Here is a 10,883-nt window from a genome sequence, read left to right as displayed (position 1 = left end):
ACTGCGGGACGGGAGAAGGCCGCGGGGCGTCGCCTGGCAACGAGTGTTTTCCGCAGCGCCGCCCTCTGTGGGTTCGGGGACGGGCTCGGACAATGGGCGTCGAGGAGCGGCCGGTGGTGGTCGATAAAGAGGGCAGGGCGCGGGGCACGGTCAGCTGCTGCAGGTACGGGGCCGGGGGGCGCGGGGAACGGGGGTCAGGGAGGGCCGGCGGTAGGGCTGGAGGGGGCCGAGGCGGCGGGGACATCCATGGGGGAGCATGAGCAGGAGGAAGGCTGCCGACTGCCCGCTGTCTCTCCTACCCCAGGTCAGGCTTGTCTTGTTGGCCATAGGAGCAGCGATGGCTCTACTCAGTTTGACCCAGCTGCTGGACGCCGCCATCGGGACGCCCGATGTCGCGGCCGTGAACTTCAGAGCGCTGCGCAACCTGCTGCAGGCCATGCTGGGGCACCTGGGCCTGCAGGACCGCTCCGCCCGGGGCTTGGAGCAGCCTGCCAAGCGGGACAGGGCAAGGACCCCGGGCGCGGGGCAGCAGCCCCAGGAGCCGGGTGAGCAGCTGCCTGCAAAGGAGCCGCTGCAGGACACCACCAGCGGCTCCCAAGCTGATGTGGCTGCCGACGAGAGGCAGCTGACAGAGAAGGTGGAAACCGAAGAGAGCAGCAGCTCCGAGGTAGAGGCTCTCCCCAGTCCCCTGGGTGCTCCCCCATTGAGACGCTCCCTCCTCCAGGGCTGGCAGTGGCTCTTTGCCCTTGGCATCAGCTTCAGCACTCTTGCATGGAGCTCAGCACGGGCAGGCAGGGCTGGATGCAGCCCTGCTGACATGGGTTTGTGTGATGGGTTCCATTGGGGCAGGGTGGGGACCAAGTTCCTGATCTGCAGGGACTCTCCCGTGGGGCTCATGCCTACCACCTTCCTGTCGTAGGACACATCTGTCTACCAGGATCTCGTTGAGGAGATTAGCCAGATGAAGGAGGCACAGTCCCACATGCAAGAGGAAATCTGCATGATCCGGGAGGCACTTGGCTTGGTGAGCTGCTGCTGGTGTCCCCAGGAGGGAGCTGGGCTCTCGCCCCCCTCACTGTGTCACCCCACATCTCCTTGCAGTCCCTGTCCTGCAGCCTTGGGTGTCACCTAGTGTGAAGGGCACTGGGAGGGAAGAGTGGGAAGGGTATCCCATGAGGGAACCATGAGAGCTCAGCCCACCCCACCTGGAGCCCCAGGGAGGGCAGAAATGGGTAGCGCTGTCTGCAGCTCAAGCTGCTGGTAGAGGTAACTGTGTGTGTCCACCCAAGTGGCGCTAAGGCACTCCTTAACTAAGCACCCATTAAAAAGGTACTATGGGTGCTGGCAAGGAGGGTCAAGATCTACCAGTGCAATACAGCCACAGCCCCCGGGCACAGGCCTGCTCAGCGTCTATCTGTCTAGTGCCCAAGTTAATTTGCAGATGCTCCTGTTCAGTCCTGCTCCTGTGTCTTGACTGCCGTCCCTCTCCTCACCCCACTCTAGGGGAACCTCCAGGACGCTGCCAACCGCCTGCCAGGCATCTGCGACCTAAGGACTCTGGCCAGTGATGTGGTATGGTTACGAGCATGCCAGATCCTGCTCCAGGACAGGAGACGGCTGCATCCCTGGGGGGCCAGTGCAGGCGGTCCTTCTGCACTAGGGCATGGTCTCCAGCAGTGCTGGGGGTGGGTGTGTGTGCTCCTGTGGGCCCTGCCATGCTCCTGTCTACATGGCTGGGCTAAGCGCCTGATCCCTTCCTTCCCCAGCAAATGCTGAAGGAAAGGCTGGGCCTGTACCCGGCCCCCGAGGAGGTGAACAACATGGTGCACTGGGAGGTGCTGGAGGATTGCCTGGTGGGCAGCAAAGGAGAACAAGGAAGAGATGGAGGAAGACCAAGAGGAGGACAAGAAGGAGGCCAGGCTGCCCCTACCAAGCCTCCCACTTCAGATGTGGACACCGCACATGGGGCAACCTCAGTCCTGGGGCTGAAGGATTCAGGGACAGCTCTAACAGCCCCTAAGCAGCAGGCACGCGTTCCCTCAGATCAGAGGAGGGATGCTAGCACCACAGCGAAGATGCAGGCAGTGTCTCAGGACACCCAGACCACCACCTTGGGGACACAGCCAACACAGCCAGAGTCCACGGGCACCCAGACCACCACCCTGGGGACACAGCCGGAGTCTACCAGCGCTGAGACCACCATCTCAGGGGAGCAGCCCAGCACACAGCTTGCCCAGGCAGGCCCCCTGACAGCAGGGACTCTCTTGCCGACAGCCCAGGGATTTGAGATCCCACTCGGCACTGATTGCAGGGCCATGTCCCACTCGCAAGAGCTGGCCTTGCCCTCGGGCTCCAGCAGTGCCTACGACAACGCCTACAAGTGCTACATGGAGACGGTGGAGGCTCTCCAGCAGATCGGGCAACTCAGACACCTCTATGCTGCCCTGAACGAGCAGGTGGCCCAGCTGGAAGCCACCAAATCGGACCGGACCGAACTGGAGAAGCTGCGCCTGCTCCTCCAGGAGGGAGGTGAGAGCTCTGGGAGGCTTGTGTGGGGTGTTTGAAATGCTGGGTCTAGGGCTCGTTGTGCTCAGAGCCTGGCCGATAGGGTGAGACCGCTTCACTGACACTGTGTCCCCTTGGACCATGTTCTTCTAGGCCAGGAGACCATTGCCAACATGCTGGGTGACCTCCAGGGCCAGGTGTCCTCCCTGCAGGGCTTGGCCAGGGACCTGCAGGGCTTGGCCAGGGACCTGCAGGGCCTGGCCAGGGACCTGCAGGGTGAGAAGGGAAAGGTAAGCAGTCCCTGAGGAAGATGCAGGGATGCTGGGAGAGTTAGGCAGGGAGGAGGCAGCTGAAGAGCCCCTGTCGTGGGATGACACAGGGACCATGCCCTGACTCAGCCCCCACTGCTATTCCCAGATCAGGAAGCTGGAGAATGCCGTTGGCAAACTGGAGGCTGCTAGAGCCAGCTGGCAAATGGATCGCAGCAACCAGCTCGGCCTGCCATTGGGGTAAAAGGACAGGAGAGGGTTTCATACCCCGTGGGGCTGCAAGGGAGCCCAGGAGGGCTGGGAGCATCCTGTGTTGGGGGGTGAGGGATGCCCCCTGAGCAAGTAAGCTTGTGGAAACTAAGCCTGCCTGCGCCCCCGTCTTGCTGGCCAGGTCCACACCACAGGAGGTAAAGTGGGACTTGAAGGATCTGGCAGAGCAGCAGCAAATAAGCAAGGCTGCACTGGATCAGTTGGTGACCGAGACGGCCGAGGAGGAGCAGGAGCAGGTGAGGGGTGGAGGGAGCTCCCACCACCCACTGGCTTGGTGGGGTGGTCCTGGTGGGGTTCCCGGCCACAGCCCCTGGCTGGCTGGGGCCATGGAGCCTCCACGGCACCTGGGGTTGTTGGCTGCATTGGTCCCATCTCAGGGGTGATTCCTCTTCCCCTTCCTGCAGCTGGAAAAGCTGAGGGTGATGAAGAGCACGGGGCAGGAGGAGGCAGTATGCCCCATCTGCAGCAGTGACACCAGCACGCGTTTGGGGAAGCTCCTGCGGCGCTATGAGAAGCTGCAGGAGGTGGTGGACTCCCTCATGTCGAGCAGGAAGATGGGCAACGTGGTGAGGCAGCTGCCAGGGAGGAGCCAGGTAGGGAGATGGCAGGACCACGCCTAGCTGGTTGTGCTTCGGTGTTACATGGGGGAGCTCCTTGCTTCCCCCCAGATTGGTTTGTGAAGTCTGTGGCTTAAAGGGAGATTCAAGCCAAACTGCAAATGTCCTGCTGGCACTGAGAGCCCGTGTCCACTGGCTCAGTAAGCCAGGTCTATCCCGTGGGGCAGCCACCGTGCCTTGCTTGGCACTGCCTTGTTATTTTCCTCCCTGAAGCAGGACCAGGAGGTGCTGAAGCGCATCCAGGCTGCCATCCTGCAGGTGCAAGGGGAGTATGAAAAGCTCAGCTCTGTCACGGGGAACCTCCTGGATGACAGTCGCCAGCAGCAGAAAGATATTGAGGTAGGTGGCTGAAACCCCCATGGGGTCAGAGCATCCTTCAGGCAGAGCCCAGGCTGGGAACCAGAAGCGATTTGCCCTGTGGAGATTAAAAGTACCTTTCCCAGAGGATTCGGGGGGGGGGGGGGGCAGAAGCAGGGGTACTCCTGCCACACTGTCACAGGATGCTTTCTGTGTTGGAAGGGTCTGTTCCAGTCCATGGAGAGGCTGGAGAAGGAGAAAGCAGACAAAGAGGACCTGGAGCTGGGAATGGATGAGGTACAACCTCAAGGGGCGCAGGCACCAGCCAAGGGGGTCCTGGGCAGGGTGACAAATGCCCCCTGTCCCCTGGGAGCTTGGTGGCAGAGCTGGCCTGGGGGAGGGAGGATTTCTAGCCCAGGTGCAGGTCCCTCCGTCTCTCCCTGTGTCCCTTGGGCTGCTGGGACCCACCCCATGGAGGTGATGGGGCGGGTGGGACCACACAGCCATGAGAGGGGCATGATGGGCCTGCAGGAGCACTTTCGCCTCTCCCCCTGCGATGAGCTGGCCCTGGCTGTTGCACCTCCATCCTTTCCCCACCACTTTCTTGCCTTTCCCTGTTGCTAGAAAGCAGACAAAGGCGCCTTGGCCAGCAAAGTCAGTCGCGCCCAATTTGAGGCGAGCCTGGAGCTGCTGAACGAGAGAAACCAGGAGGTGCTGAGCCGGGTGACGGGCCAGGAGCAGGGGCTGCACGAGATCCAGCAGCAGCTGCGGGAGGAGATGGCCTCCAAGGTGAGAGGTGGCTCATCACTGCTGCACAAAAATGGCACCTTCGGGGCTTGGTGGCCCAAGGCAGCATCCTTCTGAGGATTCCTGCTCCTGGCCTTTCCCTGGGGACCCAGTGTCCCATCCCGGAGCAGCTGGTTGAGGGAGTGTGTCTCTCTGCAGCTGGACCGCCTGGAGCTGGGGCCGTTCCAGCAGCAGCTGGATGAACATTGGAAGAGCAGCCTCGAGCAGCTCAAGGAGACGACACCACCAGTGGAAGCTGATGATGCAGCTGGGATTAGGAAGTGAGTGCGATAGGGACAGCACTCACCCTGTTCCCACTTTGTCCTTGCTTGCATCCCCTGTTCCCATGGTGCTCTGGGTGCCTGTGGCAGTGGTTCCTGCGGCATTGGAGGGTTTGGGGCGCTCCCCTCTGTGGATTCTCCAGTGCCTAAGATGAGGTGGAACTTTTTGCCAGGAGGGAGCCCACAACCAACCACTCTCCCTCATCCTGTCCCCTTTCTTCTGTAACCAGCCAGCAGGTTGGGACCTTGTTGGCGTGGGGGGTGGGGTGGTGGTGGAATAAAACAGGCTCAAAAACAGGTTTCCCAACTCACCTGGCCCTTTCTCCCTTCCCCAGGCAGCTGCTCGCTGATTTCCAGTGCCTGTCTTGTGACAGGCAACTCAGCATGCGGGTTCCTGGCTCGTGAGTAGCACCCAGCACAGGCGCACTGGGAGGCTGCATGGGTGGGATGAGGGGAGATGGGTGCTGGTGGTGCCCCAGACAAGGCATGGGGTTCAGGGTATCTGCCTGGGAGGATCCGATCCTGCCCAGCATGCTCTACAGGCCTGCCTGTCAGCGGGAGGATGGGAACACCTCCCCCAGGGCAGCGGGCAGGGGATGCTGCGGGGTACAAGCACATGGGGTTTGGGGCACTGCCATGAGCCAGGGTGGGTCATTTGTCCCCTGTCACCCACTGATGGCTCTTGCCCTCCCCAGGCCCATACCACCCATCCCGCCCCTGCCACCACTGGTCCCTCACATCACTGGACAATCCCACCCTGTCCTCAGGATGGAGCAAACCCAAAGGTAGGGGGCACGAGACCCATCCCCATCCCTCAGGTGCTGGATGGCCCTGCTCTGGTGAGGGAGAGTCCTTCCCTGGGTCAGGGTAAAGGGCTCTGTTCCCTGGGCAGAGCAGGGGAGCAGAGATGTGCTGTGGAGGCTCAGCTGTGCTTGCCCCAGGCCTGGAGGTTTTGCAGCCCCACCACGGTGCTGCCCCATCTCTGTCTCAGTGGCACTGAAGCCTTGTATGCTGAGCTGTTTGCTGGGCGCTGAGTATCCCCATATCCTATCCTGCAGGGAGCGGATGGCTGCATGCAGGTACCCCACCGTGCCACGGCAGTGTGGGGGCCAGCATACCGTCACGCACCCTCTGCAGCGCAGCTTGCGCCTCCAGCCTGTCCAGCCCAGCACCCCGCAGGCACTCCAGCCTTCCACCCTGCTCCCAAGCAAGGTAGGGGTGAAGAAAGTAGGGATCTGGCAGGGGTGACTGATGTTGGGAGAGTGATGCTGAGCATCTGGAGGGGATCTGTGCCTCAGTTTCCCTATGAGAGATGGGTATGGAGGGTTGCTTGGGGATGTGGAATTCAGCCCCATGCTTTAGCCAACCCATTCTCTCCTTCCCAGCATGACAACAAGTTAGAGCTGTTGGGCCAGGACAGCCGCTGGGCTGACCCCTGCCCCTCAGCCCCGGGCACCACTGCCCCACTGGAACACAGGTCAGCCTCATCCCATGGCCACCTTGTCCAAGTACAGCGGCCCCTCCCATCCCTCCAGGCCCGCAGGATGGATGCAGCAACCCGGCAGCCAGGCAGGACTGGGGGTCACCGCCTGAATCTCAGCGCCCCGGCGCCCCAGCAGGCGAAGAAGTAGCTCCCGGCAGCAGCAATAAAGGGTGATGCTCAGCAGAGCGCCTGTGTGGCTTGAGTGGGGGGACCCTGGCTTGGGATCTGCCCTTGGCCTGTGGCCACATGTCACTGGAGGAGCTGAAAACAGCCCTGGCCGCCCTCCCACTCCTCGTCCCCAGAGTCTGAGCCCTCTGAGCTGCTGCACTCACCTGGCACCTCCACGAGCCCTGTGTGGCCCTGATGGCCCCTGCTGGGGGAGCCTGTGGCCCCAAGGTGGGGCTGAGGGAGCCAGGCAGTGCAGCAGCAGGAGGAGGATGCTTGGTTGCTGTTGAAAGTGATAGCAAATTGGCACCTAGGTGGGAAGGGTGGCAACAGCAGCACACAGTGAGGGGCAGCTCTCAGTTCCCTGTACATGGCTCTGCCCTCCTCCCTGCTAAAGGCACAGAACTTGCCCATATTGTCACCCTTGTTTTATAATTGTGAGTATTGCAGTGGTATTGGTAAAGAGCACAGGGTTGGAAGGGGCTTCTTTGGTATTTATGGCAAGGAAGGCAATGTGTGGGGCTGTACGGCTTCTGGCATCCAACTTAGATCATACCTAGCCCTTTATTTTAATGAGCCATGACATCAGTTAGCTGGGGCCAGCCAAGACTCTGGAGATTTGGTGCCTCAAAGAGCCTAGGAGAGCTAACTCCCACCAGAAAGGGGGTGTGTGGACTTTGGAGGCTAGGGTTCAACTCCCATGGCTACAGAAGTCTACAGAATAAAAGTTTAACACAGTGTCCCATTGTAGCCAAAGGACTATAGTCATCCAACCATATGTGGCTGTTAAAGAGACTGTGCTGTTGACTTCACTGTCTCTGTGGACCATGCAACCTACAGTCTTGAATCCATGACTGTAGACCCTTGAGCTGTTCTGGAAGCCCAGATACCAAGCTTAGATGTAGAAACATACACAGCAGTTACCCATAGTTAGGTGAGAGGAATGCCAGTACAGGTGTCTGTGAGACTGTAGATGCCTGTGATGAAGTGAGCTGCTGCAGGGGATCAAGAGATGAGACGGAAGTTTTTGTTAAATGTACCAGGTCATATTAACCAAATGCCACAGTGCTGGGCCAGTGCCTTTGTCAGGCACAGCCTTCGCTGCAGCATGCAAGTGGCAGTGTAAGGTCACAACTGCTCTGCTTGTGTAAGTCCCTTATACCCACTTGGACCTCAGCAGGGCTTGAAAAGAGAATGTGCACCATCTCAGCATGGTCTGTTGAGGCACCGCTTGGGTAGGAGCAGTAGTGGCAGTTGACAAACATTTTGTTACATTATTATATTCCTAAGCTTTATTTCCTGCTACCTAGGTCTGATGGCATAAATTCTTGAACAGCAACGCCCATCCAAGGCCCCCAGCTTCTTGCTGCTCGAACATGGAGAAGATCAATCAGAATATAGAGAGATGACTCAGGGATTCTCTGTGTGCATAGGATATGTTTTTTCTCTATTTGCAGAACCAGCTGATCAGGAGAGCAGTGTGACTTCTGACAAATGAATTATTCTTAGTGCAGCAGAGGAATAAAAGCCCATGTGTTTTTTCCAACTGTTGAGAGCCCTTTAAAAATTATGCTTTCAAACATAGTGAAATATTTAATGAAGATGACAAGAGTTCAAGTAAAAATGCAGATGCAAGCACACACGCAGGAGAATAGCACAGCCAGAAGATTCCCCTTATTTATTCATTTCTGCCATCTGTTTGCATCTACAAAGCTAAAATAGTTCTTGTAACAGATCTTTTTTTGGTTACCTCTGTTTTTGCTTCTGATACCGGTAGTGAATTCCTGTAGAACACAGAAAGTGTGCGGAATAAGGAATGCACCAATATGTCATCATCGGGCACAGGAAGCAGCAGGGCAGGACCTGAAAGAGATCCATAGTTGGGGACTAGATTCAAATGACATTTCTGAGTTTGAAGCATGATGTGCAGAAATTAGTCCAGCACTGTGCTGCCAAGCACCCCAGCTCTGTTTGAGCTGCTGTCTAATGCTGAACACAAATACTCTCTGGAGGTACTTCATTTCTGTCTGCTTGGACTCTGGAGCCTGCTGAGCCTCTGGATCTCCAGAGATTTTTTGTTATATGTTGGAGCATATTTTATCCACGCTTGCATGTTCGGGTTTCTCCACCTGCAGTGGTTTAGGGTGATACCCACTTTTATCATAATACTCCAGCCCATGGAGCACTCTCCTGCCATACTGATGGTCTGGGTTCACTTCTCAGTCTGTTTTACAAGGGTGAGGGTTTGGATCCACATCTTCCTTATTTCAGAAGAACCAGAGACATGAATAAGGAGCAGCATTGGGTCTGGAAAACAGTTTTTCTTGAGGCTATTATGAAGGCTCCGTGCCTCTTGCTTGCTGAATACACTCCATCAGACAGAGTCTTCCTGAATGCAGATAAAGGAAAAGTCACAGCCACTTCATGAAGGAAATGACAAGAATTCAGCAGCTCCTTGCCTTTGGACCAGATGTCACCACAGTGGCAGTTGCTCCTGAAACATGGGGTAGTCTGTGGTGCTTGCTGTTGGAAGGGACCGGGACCTGGAAATGGCATAGCACACACAGAGCTGACATTAGTGGACTCCAGTATGCTTTGTTTGCACATGTCAGCTGCGTGGAGCCAGGCTGGCTGCTTGTAGCTGCACAACCACATAGAGACCTGCCAGCCAACCTCTGCGTGGCCAAAGCTCAGCCTGTCCTCCCCCACCTCTTCCCAGCCTTCCTGCTGCTCTCTGCAAGCATTTTCAACCTGTGAATAGAGCTGATCCTACAGTTACCTGAGCATGTCTGTTCTCTGTAAGATTCAAATGTCTCATTCTCTGAAAACAACCTCTCCCCAATTGCTCATTATCTTTAGCCAGGTGGAGATGCCCTCTGGGCTGGCAGCTGGGTCTGACAGCCTCAGGACGAGCATGTCATGGAAACATCGACAGATGACAGAAGAACAGGGAAAAGCAGTTGCAATGTGCTACCGCTCCCTTGGGGGCTGCAAACAAGAGTAAGATAAAACGGACAATACCAGACCTTTCTCATGGCATTTCATACCCCAGAAGCGTTGTGGTGGGGGAAGAGCAGTCCCTGGTGCAAGTGCCCCAGTGAGCTGTGGTTTGGGAAGGATGCCTGTCCGGGGGCTTTTCTCCATCTGCTCTGCAGCCCTTCACTGCTTGTCGTGATTTTAGTCCCCTAACCACGCTGAGTTGGCCATGGGATGTCCGATCTTCAAGGCTGGACCATGCCACCAACTGAGCAATGTCTCAGAGCCCAAAGTTATTACCTATCAGAAGGAGGTTGATGGTGTGAGTATTTCTGGACCCCTTGTTTCCTACTGAGTCTACAAAGACCCCAAAGTAAGATATTGGGGACGGCGTGGGGGGGGGAGGAGTATGTTAGCATGTCTAAGGGAGGGAATAACTGAAGTGTCTTCAGTACAGAGGGATATGTACAGAGGGACATGTACAGTGTTAAGTTAATTTTCAAGGATCTTTTTACAGTACCTGGAAAGAGAAATGCACCTTGGAGGGGAGATTCCTCCCCCATCTGTGGTGCCAGGTATTGAAAACACATACACCTCTCCATTGCTGCACAGGAACCCCGAAGGATGGGTTCAGTCCAGTTTCTCCATTTCCTTGCGTGTACAGAGGTACATACAGGTACATAGTGCCATCCAGGCACCTTAGGGCCCCTAGGCATCTGCATGGGCTTGCACATCCAACACAGGACCTGGCATAAATCTGTCCCATTCTAGAGAGGCCAACTGTGGAAGGGCAGGATGCCCTGGTCTTCTCAGAGAGAACCACTTGCCTACGTTTAGACAACTGAACCTGGCCAAAGAGGTTTCACTTTTACATTGTTGAAAGCTGGGTCAACACATCTGTTCTGGGTCTTGACAATTTGAATAATGAATTCCATGACTGGAATTGTTTGGAGCTGCGTATTTATTTTTCTACATTCTTTCCTACTTCTTTTGTTTGATTTCCTTTGCTGTTCGACTTTTCCAAACAGTGAAGCACCTGAAGAGACAGTTCCTCAAGGCAGCTTCTGTTTCTGTTCTCTCTGAGTGTACTTACTGGATAGCAACAGTAATTGGGCTTCTTGTTAGAAACTTCCTTCTCTGGATGTCTGATCTAGTTTGTTTCATGGGTAAGGCTCTTTCAGTAGGATTCATGGCTCTGGCCCAGCACACCACATTCCCTCTGCATTGTTGGAGG

The 10,883-nt window shown here is 56.6% G+C and overlaps 1 protein-coding gene across 3 annotated transcripts; it reads left to right on the top strand.

Moving 5' to 3' along the window:
- The first annotated feature begins 265 nt into the window (after positions 1-265).
- QRICH2 (glutamine rich 2) lies at positions 266-9,953 on the top strand. Of its 3 annotated transcripts, XM_030484588.1 has the most exons (17): positions 266-667; positions 920-1,024; positions 1,504-1,572; positions 1,767-2,529; positions 2,659-2,795; positions 2,923-3,014; positions 3,166-3,280; positions 3,449-3,637; positions 3,875-4,000; positions 4,181-4,255; positions 4,583-4,747; positions 4,904-5,025; positions 5,361-5,426; positions 5,721-5,810; positions 6,084-6,237; positions 6,411-6,678; positions 7,984-9,953. In XM_030484588.1, the coding sequence occupies exons 1-16, from the start codon at positions 338-340 to the stop codon at positions 6,654-6,656; spliced, it is 2,844 nt and encodes a 947-aa protein (XP_030340448.1). In that variant the 5' UTR covers positions 266-337; the 3' UTR covers positions 6,657-6,678; positions 7,984-9,953. The 3 variants fall into 3 exon arrangements, with proteins under 3 accessions (XP_030340448.1, XP_030340450.1, XP_030340447.1); XM_030484590.1 differs by having other exon boundaries at positions 3,878-4,000; positions 6,411-9,953; XM_030484587.1 differs by having other exon boundaries at positions 6,411-9,953.
- Positions 9,954-10,883: the final 930 nt, after the last annotated feature.

Source organism: Strigops habroptila, chromosome 4 (assembly GCF_004027225.2).
Source record: "Strigops habroptila isolate Jane chromosome 4, bStrHab1.2.pri, whole genome shotgun sequence".
In the NCBI taxonomy this organism is placed as follows: Eukaryota; Metazoa; Chordata; class Aves; order Psittaciformes; family Psittacidae; genus Strigops; species Strigops habroptila.
Note: the sequence above shows the minus strand (reverse complement) of the source record. Positions and strands in the feature narration are given on the sequence as shown.

What these genes read in the sequence shown, in the direction of transcription:
- QRICH2 (XM_030484588.1), top strand. Translation starts at nt 338, where the DNA reads ATGGCTCTACTCAGTTTGACCCAGCTGCTGGACGCCGCCATCGGGACG. An exon ending in TGGAGCTGGGAATGGATGAG is followed by an intron (nt 4,256 to 4,582) that starts GTACAACCTCAA and finishes CCCTGTTGCTAG; the next exon opens with AAAGCAGACAAAGGCGCCTT. An exon ending in AGCATGCGGGTTCCTGGCTC is followed by an intron (nt 5,427 to 5,720) that starts GTGAGTAGCACC and finishes TGCCCTCCCCAG; the next exon opens with GCCCATACCACCCATCCCGC.